The sequence below is a fragment of the Lathyrus oleraceus genome, chromosome 1 (assembly GCF_024323335.1).
Source record: "Lathyrus oleraceus cultivar Zhongwan6 chromosome 1, CAAS_Psat_ZW6_1.0, whole genome shotgun sequence".
NCBI classification, from domain to species: Eukaryota; Viridiplantae; Streptophyta; class Magnoliopsida; order Fabales; family Fabaceae; genus Lathyrus; species Lathyrus oleraceus.
In genome coordinates this window covers 416,158,619-416,172,123 of record NC_066579.1, presented here as the reverse complement: position 1 = coordinate 416,172,123, position 13,505 = coordinate 416,158,619, and the positions used below count along the sequence as shown (strand labels likewise).

Below are 13,505 nucleotides of genomic sequence, written 5' to 3'. Positions count from 1 at the left end.
CACACCCAACAACCACAAAGAGGATACTAAGATATCTCAAAGGAACTATCAACTATGACATTTTGTTTCCTGCAGCAGATGGATGAAAATAATGCAAACTAGTAGGTTACACCGACTCGAGTTGGTGTGGTGATGTTGAGAATAGAAAATCCATAACTTGTTACATGTTTATGCTAGGTGGTACACCACTTGCTTGTAACTCAATAAATGAATAAGGATTAACACTGTCATCACGTGAGACTGAGTACATAACTTCCTCTATATGTGTGTGTCAAGCAATGTGATGGTGAATTTGATTAAAGAAATTACATGGAAGAATCATGGGGCAATGACCATGAACATCGACAACATGTCTGCTATCAATTTGACAAATAATCCGATATCACATGGAAGAAGCAAACACATCGAGATGAAATTTCATAGTCTTCGAGAGCAAGTAGCAAATGGGAAGCTGAACTTGGAACACTGCGGAACTGAGAATCAGATTGCAAACATCATGATGAAGGTTGTGCACGTCGAATTCTTTAAGAGATTAAGAACAATCATGAATGTAGATAACTTAGACACAATGAATTATGTGGTGTGTTAAATATGTAATTCTTTGTATTAAACATTCGATAGAGTTAAAGTCGAATATAGTTTGTAGTTGTCGAAGAAGCTAACTTCGACAGAGTTGAACTTAGTATTTGTTGTGTATAACAGTTGTCAAAGAACCCTAATTTCCATCTTTCTCTCTTTCTCTCTCAAATCATCTCTTTTTTCTTCAAATCTTTGTGCAACATAATTTTTTTGCAACTAAGGTGCGGTTGAATCACTCAAATGTAGAGTAAAGAATGAGAGACGTGATCAATCCAAAAGATTGAATCTCATTAAATCAAAATTGATTATGTTTATTTTCAAAATTGAGTTTATTTCCAATAAAACCGAAACCTTTTAATTTTATATTTAAAATTTAAATATTCTCACATTTTATATTTCAATGATCATAATTTCACCTAATCCTCCATTAACTAGAGATGATCCAATCCCAAATAAATGTTATAATAAATTTAGATTTGATTAAATTTGCTAGTAACGAACGCTTTATATTTGAGGTTTTATTAAAGTGAGTTGGTTTAATATCCTCAATATTGAAATTTATTTGATGTTTGTATCTATCTTTAGAAACAAGATTCAAGTATGTATCTATTATTTGATGTCTATATCTATGTTTAGAAACTGAGATTCAAGTATCTATTATTTTGACTCTTTGCAAGTAGTTTGAGTTTGGTTAGTGAAAAATGAAACTCATATGGTGTTCACCATTGTTCTATTTTGATGAACCTATTCAGATATGAATTGAAATTAGTAAACAAAAATAAATATTTCCTCTCCATCATATTCTTAATAAAAAGTATTAACAAAGATTTGTTTGTAAAAATTAAAACTCACGACCCTCCTCTAGAAACTTTTTCAACTCTTCTAATGTAATTCTTCTCGGAATTAATCAGATCTTGGTAATATATATTCCATATTCAAGGTCAAACGTTAGTAACTAATTGATCCGATTTAATGTTATGGTCGGTTAGAACAACAACGTAGAAGAACATGATTATAGTACTCATGTGTATATTTACATTTTACTACAAATATTTTATACATATTTTCGCCGACACAGACACACTGCCACACTCAACACACAATACACACACTATTTTGCTTGCTTGCTTGCTCCTTTTCATTTCATTCTCTCTCTCTTCATTACTCCAAGCTTCGAATCTCTATCTGTCTCTTTCTTTAATGGCTTTCCATTCTACAACCAGTCACCATCTCAAACCCAACTACTCCGCTTCTTCTTCATCTTCTTCTTTGTACTCTCTTGTTCTTCCATGTTTCTCTTGCATGTACTCTTCTTCTTCACCTGAATCACACTTTTGACTTCTCCAACAACTACAATGTCTTCTTATACCCTTTTTCTCTTTCTAGCTTCATTCTCTTTCATCCTTTCTTCTCTAACTCTTTCATTTGCAAATACTGACCCTTCTGATGGTATTCACTTTTCCTCATTTCTATATACTTACCCTTTTTTTGCTGTGATGATCACTCTGTGTTTGTGTTTGTGTTTCATTGATTTGATTGGTGTTTGATGAAAAAGTTTTGATTTTGCATTGTGGGTTGTTCTTTAAATCTATTCTTTAATGACCCTTTACTGGTTACTGATAAAATGCATTGAATAAAAGAAAAAAGAAGCGATTTTTAAGTTAATATTGATGTGTTGAATTTTGAGGGTTTTGGTTTTCTATTGTTGTTTTTCTGTTACAGTTCAAGCTCTTGAGGTTATGTACAATGCGTTGAATAATCCAACTGAATTAACGGGTTGGAAAATTGGTGGCGGCGATCCATGTGGAGATTCATGGAAAGGGATAACTTGTGATGGTTCAGCTGTTGATTCAATGTATGACATTCTTAATGATGAAATTGTTGCATAAATGTATTTTTTTTATCACTTTTTGTAAAGTGTTTTTATGGTTGAAGAAATTAACTTCTCTGTTGTTTTGGTGTTGGTTTGGTGGTTAGTGATCTCTCTGGTTTAGGACTCCATGGAACTCTTGGATATTTGCTTTCTGACCTTATGTCACTGAAAAAGCTGTGAGATGATTCTAATTCTAAACCTTAATTTTGTGTTATACATAAATTTTACTATTTATTCATTATTATGTTTCTGATTGGTTTTTTATTTCTATATTTGTGTTTTTTTAACTTTATAGTGACTTGAGTGATAACAAGATCCATGATACAATTCCCTATCAGTTGCCACCTAATCTTACAAGCCTGTATGTAATAATAATAACATTCACCTACAATTTCTTGCTGTTTTCATTTCTTGATCAATTTCATTTTTCCGCTTTTTCTGAGATGTTAATTTTGTCTTCGATTGCGGCAATCAGAAATCTAGCAGGAAATAACTTAACTGGAAATCTTCCTTATTCCTTTTCTGCCATGGTTTCACTCACTTATCTGTAAGTTACTGTTTCATATGTACAGTTTCATTTCATAATGTTAAGTTTGGTCATACAATGGAGTCAATCCTGTATCATTTATATGTTGTTTTCAGGAATGTGAGCCATAACGCGCTCTCCCTGTCAATCGGCGACTTTTTTGCTAATCATTCCCGTCTTGATACCGTGTAAGATTTCTTACCGTTTCTGCAGTTCATTTCCCCCTCATTTATATCCTTTTCATTGTGTTCCGACTAAGAAAAGAGTTCATATTGTACTGTTTTGTGTTACAAACCAAATCTGTATTCTATTTGATGAATTGTTTTCATTCATTTGCAATGATGCAGGGATCTATCATTTAATAACTTTTCCGGGGATCTTCCACCTTCATTTGAGTCACTGACAAATCTATCTTCTATGTAAGTCCGATGATATTTTATTCGCCGAACTTGTAGAAATTTTCAGTAAATGTCAATTTAATGCTTTTCAAAACTTTTGCAGTTTCTTGCAGAACAACCAATTGACCGGCTCTCTCACTATTCTCGCTGGTTTGCCTTTGGATACATTGTAAGTTCTTCCTTCAGGCTTTGAATTTTTTATACGCAAAATGTTAGTAGGTTAGTTCCCAGTGTTCGAACCCTAGACCTTCTGCTTAAAACTCCTTCGTTATTGTATAGCTCATTGACCGAGCTACCTACGTTGGGTCTTGAATTATCTGCATGTCCGACGCTTACTATCTCGCTCTATACATTTTTTCAGAAATGTTGCAAACAATAATTTCAGTGGATGGATACCTCACGAGCTTAAATCTATCAATAATTTCATGTAAGAATGATTTTTTTCTCTCGAAATATGGAACTTTTTTTGCATTGCATTGTGTGGTTAAATGTGACTTCGAATTATAAACTAGATATGATGGAAATTCTTTCGATGACGGCCCTGCACCTCCTTCACCTCCTTCACCAGAATCTACTTCGCCCCCACCTAGCGAACCTCATAAAAGTAATCATCACTCCGGGTCTGATTCACAAACTAAAACACACGGTTCTAATGCTGATGGCCATAAAGGAGCATCGGTGGGGGCCATTGTAGGAATTGTTTTAGGTTCGGCGTTGGTGTGTTCTATTGTGCTAGTTGCTCTTGTTTTCTGTATCCGAAAACTAAAAGGGAAGGAAAAAGGTTCAAGAACTTCTAATGGGAGCCTTCCTCATGGAACCGTTAACGGTAAATTCCCACTCTTTAGCTTATTGATTCTAAATATGTTATATGATTATGTAATTTAGTTTCTTTTGTTCAAGAGCAGTAACTCCTCAGATGCAGGAGCAGAGGGTGAAAAGTGCTTCTGTTATTACAGATCTCAAACCTCGTCCTCCGTCAGAAAATGTGACAATGGATAGGATGCCTGTAAAAAGTGGATCTGTAAGGCAGATGAGGTCTCCGATAACTTCCACGTCCTACACGGTTGCTTCCCTCCAGAGTGCAACAAATAGCTTCAGTCAAGAATTTATTATCGGTGAAGGTTCTCTTGGTCGAGTTTACCGGGCTGAATTCCCAAATGGGAAGGTAAGCTTTTAATTTTCAATTTGTTATCACCTTCATTATGTATGGAAAAATATTCTAATAGTTATGAGTTTTCCTTTTGTTTAGATAATGGCGGTTAAGAAGATTGACAATGCAGCATTGTCCTTACAAGAGGAAGATAATTTTCTTGAAGCTATTTCAAATATGTCACGCCTGCGGCATCCAAATGTTGTTACACTGGCTGGATATTGTGCAGAACACGGCCAGCGGCTTTTAATTTATGAACATATTGGAAATGGAAATCTGCACGACATGCTACATTTTGCTGAAGATAGCAGCAAAGCTTTACCTTGGAATGCCCGTGTGCGCATAGCTCTTGGCACAGCCCGGGCCTTAGAGTATGAATCATACCCAATAGCAAATACATAAGCACTTATAAGATAAACACTTATATGCTTTGTTTATCAGGTACTTGCACGAAGTTTGCTTGCCCTCAGTTGTACATAGAAATTTCAAATCAGCAAATATATTACTCGACGAAGAGCTCAATCCTCACCTTTCTGACTGCGGCTTAGCTGCTCTAACACCAAACACCGAGCGACAGGTTGGTGATAGGTGTTTTATTTTCTTTCATACATTTCTTTACATGATATTAGTATATTTTCTTAACACACAACATAAGCAAAGTAATTTACTTTGAGTTTAACAGGTATCATCAACTCAAATGGTTGGTTCATTCGGTTATAGCGCTCCTGAATTTGCATTATCAGGAGTATACACCGTAAAAAGCGATGTTTACAGTTTTGGTGTGGTTATGCTTGAACTTTTAACTGGTCGGAAGCCGCTTGACAGGTGAGTGTATCATAATACACGGTTGAAATAAATCTGCAAGCTGATAACTTTCTTTTCTGACTGGCTTCTTACGTCCAATTGTAAATTTTGTCGATGTTAGTTCAAGAGCTAGAGCTGAACAGTCGCTTGTGAGGTGGGCTACACCGCAACTCCATGATATCGACGCCTTGTCAAAAATGGTCGATTCCTGTTTGAATGGCATGTATCCTGCAAAATCTCTTTCACGCTTCGCCGATATCATTGCCCTCTGTGTTCAGGTAAAACTTTTCAAATGATGCATTATAAGAACAAACACAAGGGTTGCCAACTGAACTGATCTGGTTTAACGAGACTTATAATGTGCAGTTTCATATTCTTCAACATGAAAAAACTAATTTTTCTTTATATAGCCGGAACCGGAATTTCGACCTCCAATGTCCGAGGTGGTGCAAGCATTGGTCCGGTTAGTGCAAAGAGCAAGTGTGGTTAAAAGGAGACCAAGTGATGAATCTGGTTTTGGCTACAAGACTCCAGATCATGAGGGCATAGACATATCATTTTAAAAGTTTGTGTCTTTTAATTCTCTTTTGCAATTTTGTGTAAAGTCTTGAAGTTATTATTCGGTTTAATTTTTTTTATAGGACACAGGAAAGAGTAGAAGTTTGTGAAAAAAAAGGTACTACAAAAAATTGAAGATATTTGTAATTATGTGTGTTGGAATTTTTCACACACCATCAAATACTTTGGAAAATAAACTGTATATTTAACTTGACATGCTCTAATATAATGTAATTTTTAATACATTTTATTATATGAAGCAACTTTATGAGCTTATTATTGGCAAGCACTAGCAATGTTGAATTATAAAGAGGAGTGGTTGTCATTTGTGATGATGAGTTGGATCATTTTATGGTGCATGTAAATTATTAGGTGTACTTTTCTTTTGTCTTTTTCTATTATACCTGTAACCCACTCTTCAATCAGAGATTGAAGATTTGGAGTTTTCCATTTGTTTTTGCTTGCTAGTACTAGTAATGTTCTTATGGTTTGAATGTGGAATTTATCCTTGTAAATACATAGCTTTTTAATTTTAGTTTTGTAATTTGTTTGGTTTGTCTTTTTAAGTATGTTGCTGTCCTTTTTGAATTTTGTTCTTTTGTTTTAATGTTTGTAAAATTGATTTATATTCGAATTATTTTGTAATAGGTAGAATAATTTATTAATAGTTAGAGAACAACCTAGAGCTAGCTTATCTCCTAGAGAAACATTTCAAATTATCCGGAGTTGTTGACAAGAGAGAACAACCTAGTCTTACTTTAACATTATACTTGGGAGTTTGGAGAAGAGAAACATTTCAAATTATTTGGAGTTGACAAAAGATACCAAGGACTCAATTTTGTAAGAGGTATGTCTCCCTTATTCATTACCAATCGATCATGGAGATGGTTTCAACATCACTTCATGCCGCAATCATATTCTTGTTGATTGTTCTTAACACACATCGATCCCTCTTTGATACAAGGTTGAAGAATCATGATAAGGAAATGTCCTATGTGTGTTGCAATACTTGTGCGAAAGAATGAGAAGAAGAAGACATCGAAAGCACTAGTGATTGCTTGATCATGCGATAAATTTCTATCACGTCCTATATAGGTTATATGTCGGTCTGTTCGATGCATAGGTCGACCTGTCTAAGATCAAGTGTCGACCTATGACAGTTTTTGTGTCCCTATGTGTGGACCTGAAGACTCGGCACATAACAAATGTCACAAACTTTAAGACAATAACATATGTGTCGATCTATAGTCAAGAATTTTTTTTCATAGGTCGACCTGGAGTTCTGTGTGTCGATCTATAGTCAATTTTTTTCCATAGGTTGACCTATAGTTTTATGTGTCGCCCTATACTGCTATTTTTCATAAGAATTGGTTTTTCATGCATGTTTGGTGCATGAGATATTTTCCACATTATTTTCAAATACTTTTGTGCTTTCTAATGCTACAATGCACATAGAGATTCAGAGAACACCATCCAATATACATTTACGCCAAAGTATCATAATTTTGACATCATACAAAACACATCTAACGAAAGTTGCCATCACACATATGTCCCTTAAATTCTCATTTCCCCTTTCTTTTGTTTTGTTTTTCTTTCTTTGTTTTTTATTTTTGTTATTAATGAAGTTATTTGTATTTTTTCTTGATTCTCTTTTACTTTAATTGCATTTACTTAGTTTAAAGTTATTTTGTTTTCTTAATCTTTTTGGTTGATGACAAAGAGGAAAAAAAAAGATTTTGATATATCTTAAAATCCTAATAAAATCCTAATAAAACCCAAACATTCTAATATCATGCTGATTATTTTTTGAATTTTAAACTTTTTTCAATCTCAATTAAGGGGGAGCTTACAAACCTCACTCTGAAGAAACTGAGAATTTTTTTGATAAGTATAAAATTCAGGGGTGTTTACAAACCCATCTCTGATGTTCTGTAGATGTGATAATCCTGTGAAGACAGGCTTCTTAAAGTGTTTTGATGAAGACATAACATATATGTATTGCAAAAAGATTGACTCAAGACTCAAGCTCAAACGTTTCTTTTCAAAGCATTTCAAAGTCTTGAAGATTGCTATTGATTCGATCAAAGTGTTAAGGTATTAAGTTCTCATTCTCTCTATGATAAGTCAAGTGCTCTAGTTTTTATCATCCGTTCATGTGTTGTCTGATTAGGTCTCTTAAACATTTCTCTTTTGGCAGTCACCTTTATTTCAAAATGCATTCTGCCATTCTGCTGTGTGGTAATCAGTTACCAACATTAAGGTAATCGATTACCAACTATGCGTGCTTCCCTGTAAGGTAATTTTTACAGCAAGTAATTGATTACACCCTTTTGGTAATCGATTACACAGTGCATTTTTTTAAATATTGTAACATTGGCTCAGGTGTAACCGATTACACCATATTGGGTAATCGATTACCACTGAACTAGTGGCAGAAAACACTGCATTCTTTCATGAAATTTTTTTATGAAGTGTGTTCTTGAACCATGACATTCTTTCATCTATCATAACCATTTAGAGAGGTGTCTAAGGGTTATATATAACACATTTCTGCAGATTTTGAACACATCTCTTTTCTCACAAAATATTTTCAAACAATCTTCTTCATTCATCTTTTAAGAATGATTTCAAGTGTTCTTGATCAAATTTTTTGGTGAGATTATTTACAGAATTTTCATACACATTCATATAATTTCATCCATATCATCATTAGAGCACTTGTTTGTCATAAAGAAGTTTGATTACTTTAAAGGAGAAGATCAATCAATAGATTGATAGATTATTTCATTTGTCAAAAACTTGTAAAAAATTCATACAGTTGCTTTGTCCTTGTTGTCCAAGATTGTTGGAAATAAGAGGTTCATTAAAAGGGAGGATTGTTCTTTTTTTGAACTTAGTGAAAAAATCCAAGAGGATTGTTCTTGGTGTGATTGTTAGTGTCTTCATAGAAAGACTAGGAAGAGTCTTGTAAAAGTCCTAACAATAGTAAAATCTGTTTCATATTAAAAGGGGACTAGAGTACTCTCGATCTGTGAGGGAAACCAGGATATCTCTTCGTGTTCTTTACTTTTCACACTTTATCGTTCATTGCTTAACCTAACCAGAAAAGAAAGAACAAAGTTTTTCATAAAAGCAAAAAAAGTTTCAAAGAACCTAATTCACCCCCCTCTTAGGCGTTACTCAACTTACAATTGGCATCAGAGCAGGTTATTGGTAACTTGCTCCTTTGATCCAGAAGATGGCTTCCGCAAGCGTAAATCCGATTTTCAAAGATGGCGGTAGTAGCAACAAGCCACCTCTATTTTCTGGAGAATATTTTGACTTTTGGAAAATCCGCATGAAAGCACATTTAGAAGCACAAGGAGATGGTATATGGGAAACCGTTGAAAATGGTCCGCATAATCCTATGAGTGTGGTCAATGGTGTTGGCACTCCGAAGGTTAAAAATTCATATGATGAAGACGATAAGAAAAGAATACTTAATGAAAAGAAAGCTATCAATATTCTTCAAAATGCATTAAGTATGAATGAGTTCTTCCATATATCTCAATGTAAATCGGCAAAAGAAATATGAGACATTTTGGTGGAGACTCACAAAGGAACCGCTGAAGTTAAAAGATCCAGATTAAACACATTGAGTCAAGAATATGAAATATTCAGAATGCAGCCCGGAGAATCCATTGTTGCATTATAGAAATTATTTGTTCATTTGACGAATCATTTAATTGCTCTCGGATTTTTTTTTACAAATGATCTCAACCTTAAAGTGCTAAGATCCTTGACTAGAGAATGACAACCAAAAGTAACGGCCATATCGGAGAAGAAAAGTCTTTCCACTATGACGTCTGCATCATTATTCGGAAAACTCCAAGAACATGAACTTGAACTTGGAAGACTCGAAAAGCATGAAAGCCAAGAGAAGAAATCCAAAGGAATTGCTTTAAAGGTAGATTCAAAGGAAGATAAAGATGATGGCGCACCGGAGGAAGATGCAAATTTCATGCTCCTTGTTAAAAACCTTGGTAAGTTTTTTGGTAAAAATGACAAACCCTTTCATGCAAAAAGAAATAAACATTTCAGGAAAAAGGAGGCTTCCACATCTACGCAAGATGTAACATGCTATGAATGTGGAAAGCAAGGTCATATAAAGTCATATTGTCCAAAACTCTCAAAGAAAGGTGGCTTTAAAGGCAAGAAGGAATTTAAGAATAAAAAGGCGTATGTTGCATGGGAAGATAATGAGATAAGTTCTTCATCCATATCTTAAAGCTACGAATGTGCAAATTTAGCATTAATGGATTCACACCATTCCGACGATGAAGAAGATGAGGTTAGTAGCGATTTTTCTCTTTTCGATAGTGATGCATAAGGTGCTATAAATGAACTTCTTAAGGAATGAAAAATTATGTATAAAACAATATCACATCAAAAGAAAATAATTTCATCACTAGAAGAAAAAGTCGTGACAATTGAAAAAGATGTCGATGATGAAAAACAAAAGATGATTAGTGAAAAACAGAATTTTGTATGTAAAATTGTGAATCACTTTCTTTCCAAATTGTCCAATTAAAAAGGGTTCTTGAAAGGTATGAGAAATGACAAATTGGGTTGGAAGGTATCCTTAGCCAACAAAGATATTCCAATGACAAAAGTGGACTTGGTTATTCAAAATTTTCCAAACCAAGTTCTAGTAAGACTATCTTTATTAAAGCTAATGACCAACCAACCAAAGAGAAAGTGAACAAGCCAAAAGATGTTCATCACTATCCTAAAAGAAAAAGATTTTCTAAAAAGAAATCTTATGTTCCTAGATATAGAAGCAACTTTGAACCTACTTGTTTTTATTGTGGATTAATTGGCCATACTCCTAATGCATGCTATGTTAGAAATTTTAGCATAGCAAGTGGGCATTACGTATGGGTAAAGAAAGGAACTAATTATGAAGGACCCAAAGCAATTTGGGTACCTAACAAAATGTAATTTTTGTTTTGTAGGTATGCTTGAAAGCCACATTAAACCTTTGGTTTCTTGATAGTGGTTGTTCCAAGCATATGACGGGAGACATTAACAAATTTTCAAATCTAGCATTAAAGGCCAAGGATTATGTCACATATGGTGATAACAACAAAGGGAGAACTCTTGGTATAGGCAAAGTTGGAGCACCACCTTTCACATCCATTGAAGACGTCTTTTATGTCGAAGGACTAAAGCACAATCTTCTAAGTATTAGCCAACTTTGTGAAGGATTCAAAATCAAGTTCACCAAGGATGAATGCTTGATTGAAGATGGAGTCTCTCATGAGGTAAAACTCAAAGGTACGAGAATTAATAATATTTTTATGATTTCCCTTGATGATTTTTCTTTATGGGTAAAATGTCTTAGGGTGAACAATAATGAGTCATGACTTTGGCATAAAAGATTCACACATATTCATATGGAACATTTGAATAAGCTTATAAAGCATGATCTTGTTATTGGATTGCCTAAGATAAAATTCATCAAAGATAGATTATGTGATGCATGTTGTAGCACCTCAAATTTGCACCCCCCATTCATGCATTCATTTCATTTTTTTAGGTCATTGACATTACATTAACATTGCATAGTGCATTGCATCTCATCAGTCAAGACTGGCATCAGGAGAATTCATCTGGGCAAAAAGACCAAGGTTTTTCTTGAGACAAGGGACCTATGGTTATTTTTGAAGAGCTTATATGAATCAAGGTTCATTTTGAAGCAACTTGACCAAGTGTTAGAGGCTCAGAGTCCACAGTGCAGTTTCAGGTCATCTAGGGCCCATAAAAGTCAACTGCAAGTCAACTGAGGGCTAGGAGGTGGAGAATTGGTTTGAGACACTTCATTCATGTCCAAAAGAGGTTTATTCATCATATCAAACATCTACTTTGAAGAATTTGAAGCCAGTGCAAAAGTTTCCAAAAATGGAAAGTGACCTGTAATTTCAAGTTTCCAAAAATGGCAAGTTTTTGGACAACTTTCAACTTGACTTTCCAACATCAAAGAAGCTTCAAATGAAATTTTGTCCAACATGAAAGTTGAAGATCTTTCTCTCCCATTTCCAAAAAGTCCAAGATCATGAGCATCTGATGAATGGTTGAGGAGATATGATCAAATCATTGCCAAGTGTGCATGGAACTTCAACAAGCCATAACTTTTGATCTAAAACTCCAAATTGAGTGCCTCTTTTTGCATAATGCTTGTCATGACTCATATTTTCCAAATCCATCAAGGCATTGCATGAAATTTCATCACATGACCATTTGCTCATTCATGCTCATTTTGGAGGGAAAATCGTGAATTTGAATTTGGTGCATCATATGAGCTTTTTGACCATTCCAACATGTTCATAAGGTGATTTTAAGTGTAATTGCATGACCATATGGTACTGTTCACGTGCATGTTGCATGCATGGGGTGAAAATTCCAATTTTGCATTACACCTTATTTTTCACTAAAATTTCATTAACCATGGTTAATTCTAATTAGAAAATGGATTAACACAGCATATAAAAGGATAATCCTAACAGAATTTTCAGATTTCACAATTCTAGATCTAGATTCAAACTTTCCCTCCAAAATTTCTCTCCACCATAATTCAAAATTTTTCCACATAACACTTGGATTTTCTTGCATATTTGTGTTATTTGATCATTATTCAGTATAGATCAAGCTTTGATTTGCAGAATTTGGTGAAGAATTAAGCATATGAAGCTCAAGAACATGGCAATGGAAATTGAACTTTGAGCTAGATCCAAGCCTTTCCAAGAGTTGATTCGTGCTTCAGAAGTCATAAGAAGGTTGATAAAAGAGATTTGGACCTTGCTAAGCACCTGAATCTACTGCTGCCATTGTTGGATCTTCAAGAGGTAGGTTTTTCGAACCTCTTAATTCTCCATTTTATTGCTATAATCTTGTAGTTCTTTGCTTGCTGATCACACTGATGTAAATTTCGTTGAATTTGGTTGAGAAATGACTAAGTTATGGTGAATTAAAGTTTGATGTTGAAAAATGTTCTTCTTCGATTTGCATTATTCATGTTGGGTTAGGCAAAAATAATAGTGGATTTGGAACCTGCGTGTTGAGATCTTTCGAATGGTGTACCTACTTGCCAAATCTGGAAAAAAATTTCATGCTCGTTACTGTTCACCACCGTCTCAAGGTAGGAGACGGTGGTTTCCACCGTGCACGGCCGCGCCTGTACAGGCTTAGGGTTTTGTCTGGTTCATGCATATGAATGTATTGTAGAAGCGCCTTTCACCCAAGCCTCGCGTGTTCGATTCTTCCATTTTGCATTTGTTTTGTTTTAATTCTGTTTGCTAGTTGCTTGCATGGCATCATGGTGTCACTTCCATTGGCTCAGCTTGCATTGACCGCTTCCACGCCTGCATTGACCATTGATGTGGCAAGCCACATCAAATTAATGGAACGCTGCGTTTAGACGCGCTTCCTGGGAGCCTCACTTCGAATCCGCCTGGTTGCATTTCCAAATTGCCATGACCATTTCATATTATTTCATGTTTTCAATTTTTATTTCATTATTTCATGATAATTCCAAAAATCCTAAAAAATAGAATAATGATCCAATTAATTCCCAAT

General features: G+C 34.6%; 1 protein-coding gene across 1 annotated transcript; it reads left to right on the top strand.

The window, feature by feature from the left end:
• The first annotated feature begins 1,603 nt into the window (after window positions 1-1,603).
• LOC127077471 (protein STRUBBELIG-RECEPTOR FAMILY 8) lies at window positions 1,604-6,164 on the top strand. The gene is made up of 16 exons (XM_051018721.1): window positions 1,604-2,028; window positions 2,302-2,434; window positions 2,557-2,628; window positions 2,748-2,813; window positions 2,928-2,999; window positions 3,095-3,166; window positions 3,326-3,397; window positions 3,480-3,545; window positions 3,738-3,803; window positions 3,889-4,202; window positions 4,282-4,541; window positions 4,626-4,897; window positions 4,968-5,103; window positions 5,209-5,351; window positions 5,452-5,608; window positions 5,741-6,164. The coding sequence occupies exons 1-16, from the start codon at window positions 1,935-1,937 to the stop codon at window positions 5,891-5,893; spliced, it is 2,148 nt and encodes a 715-aa protein (XP_050874678.1). The 5' UTR covers window positions 1,604-1,934; the 3' UTR covers window positions 5,894-6,164.
• Window positions 6,165-13,505: the final 7,341 nt, after the last annotated feature.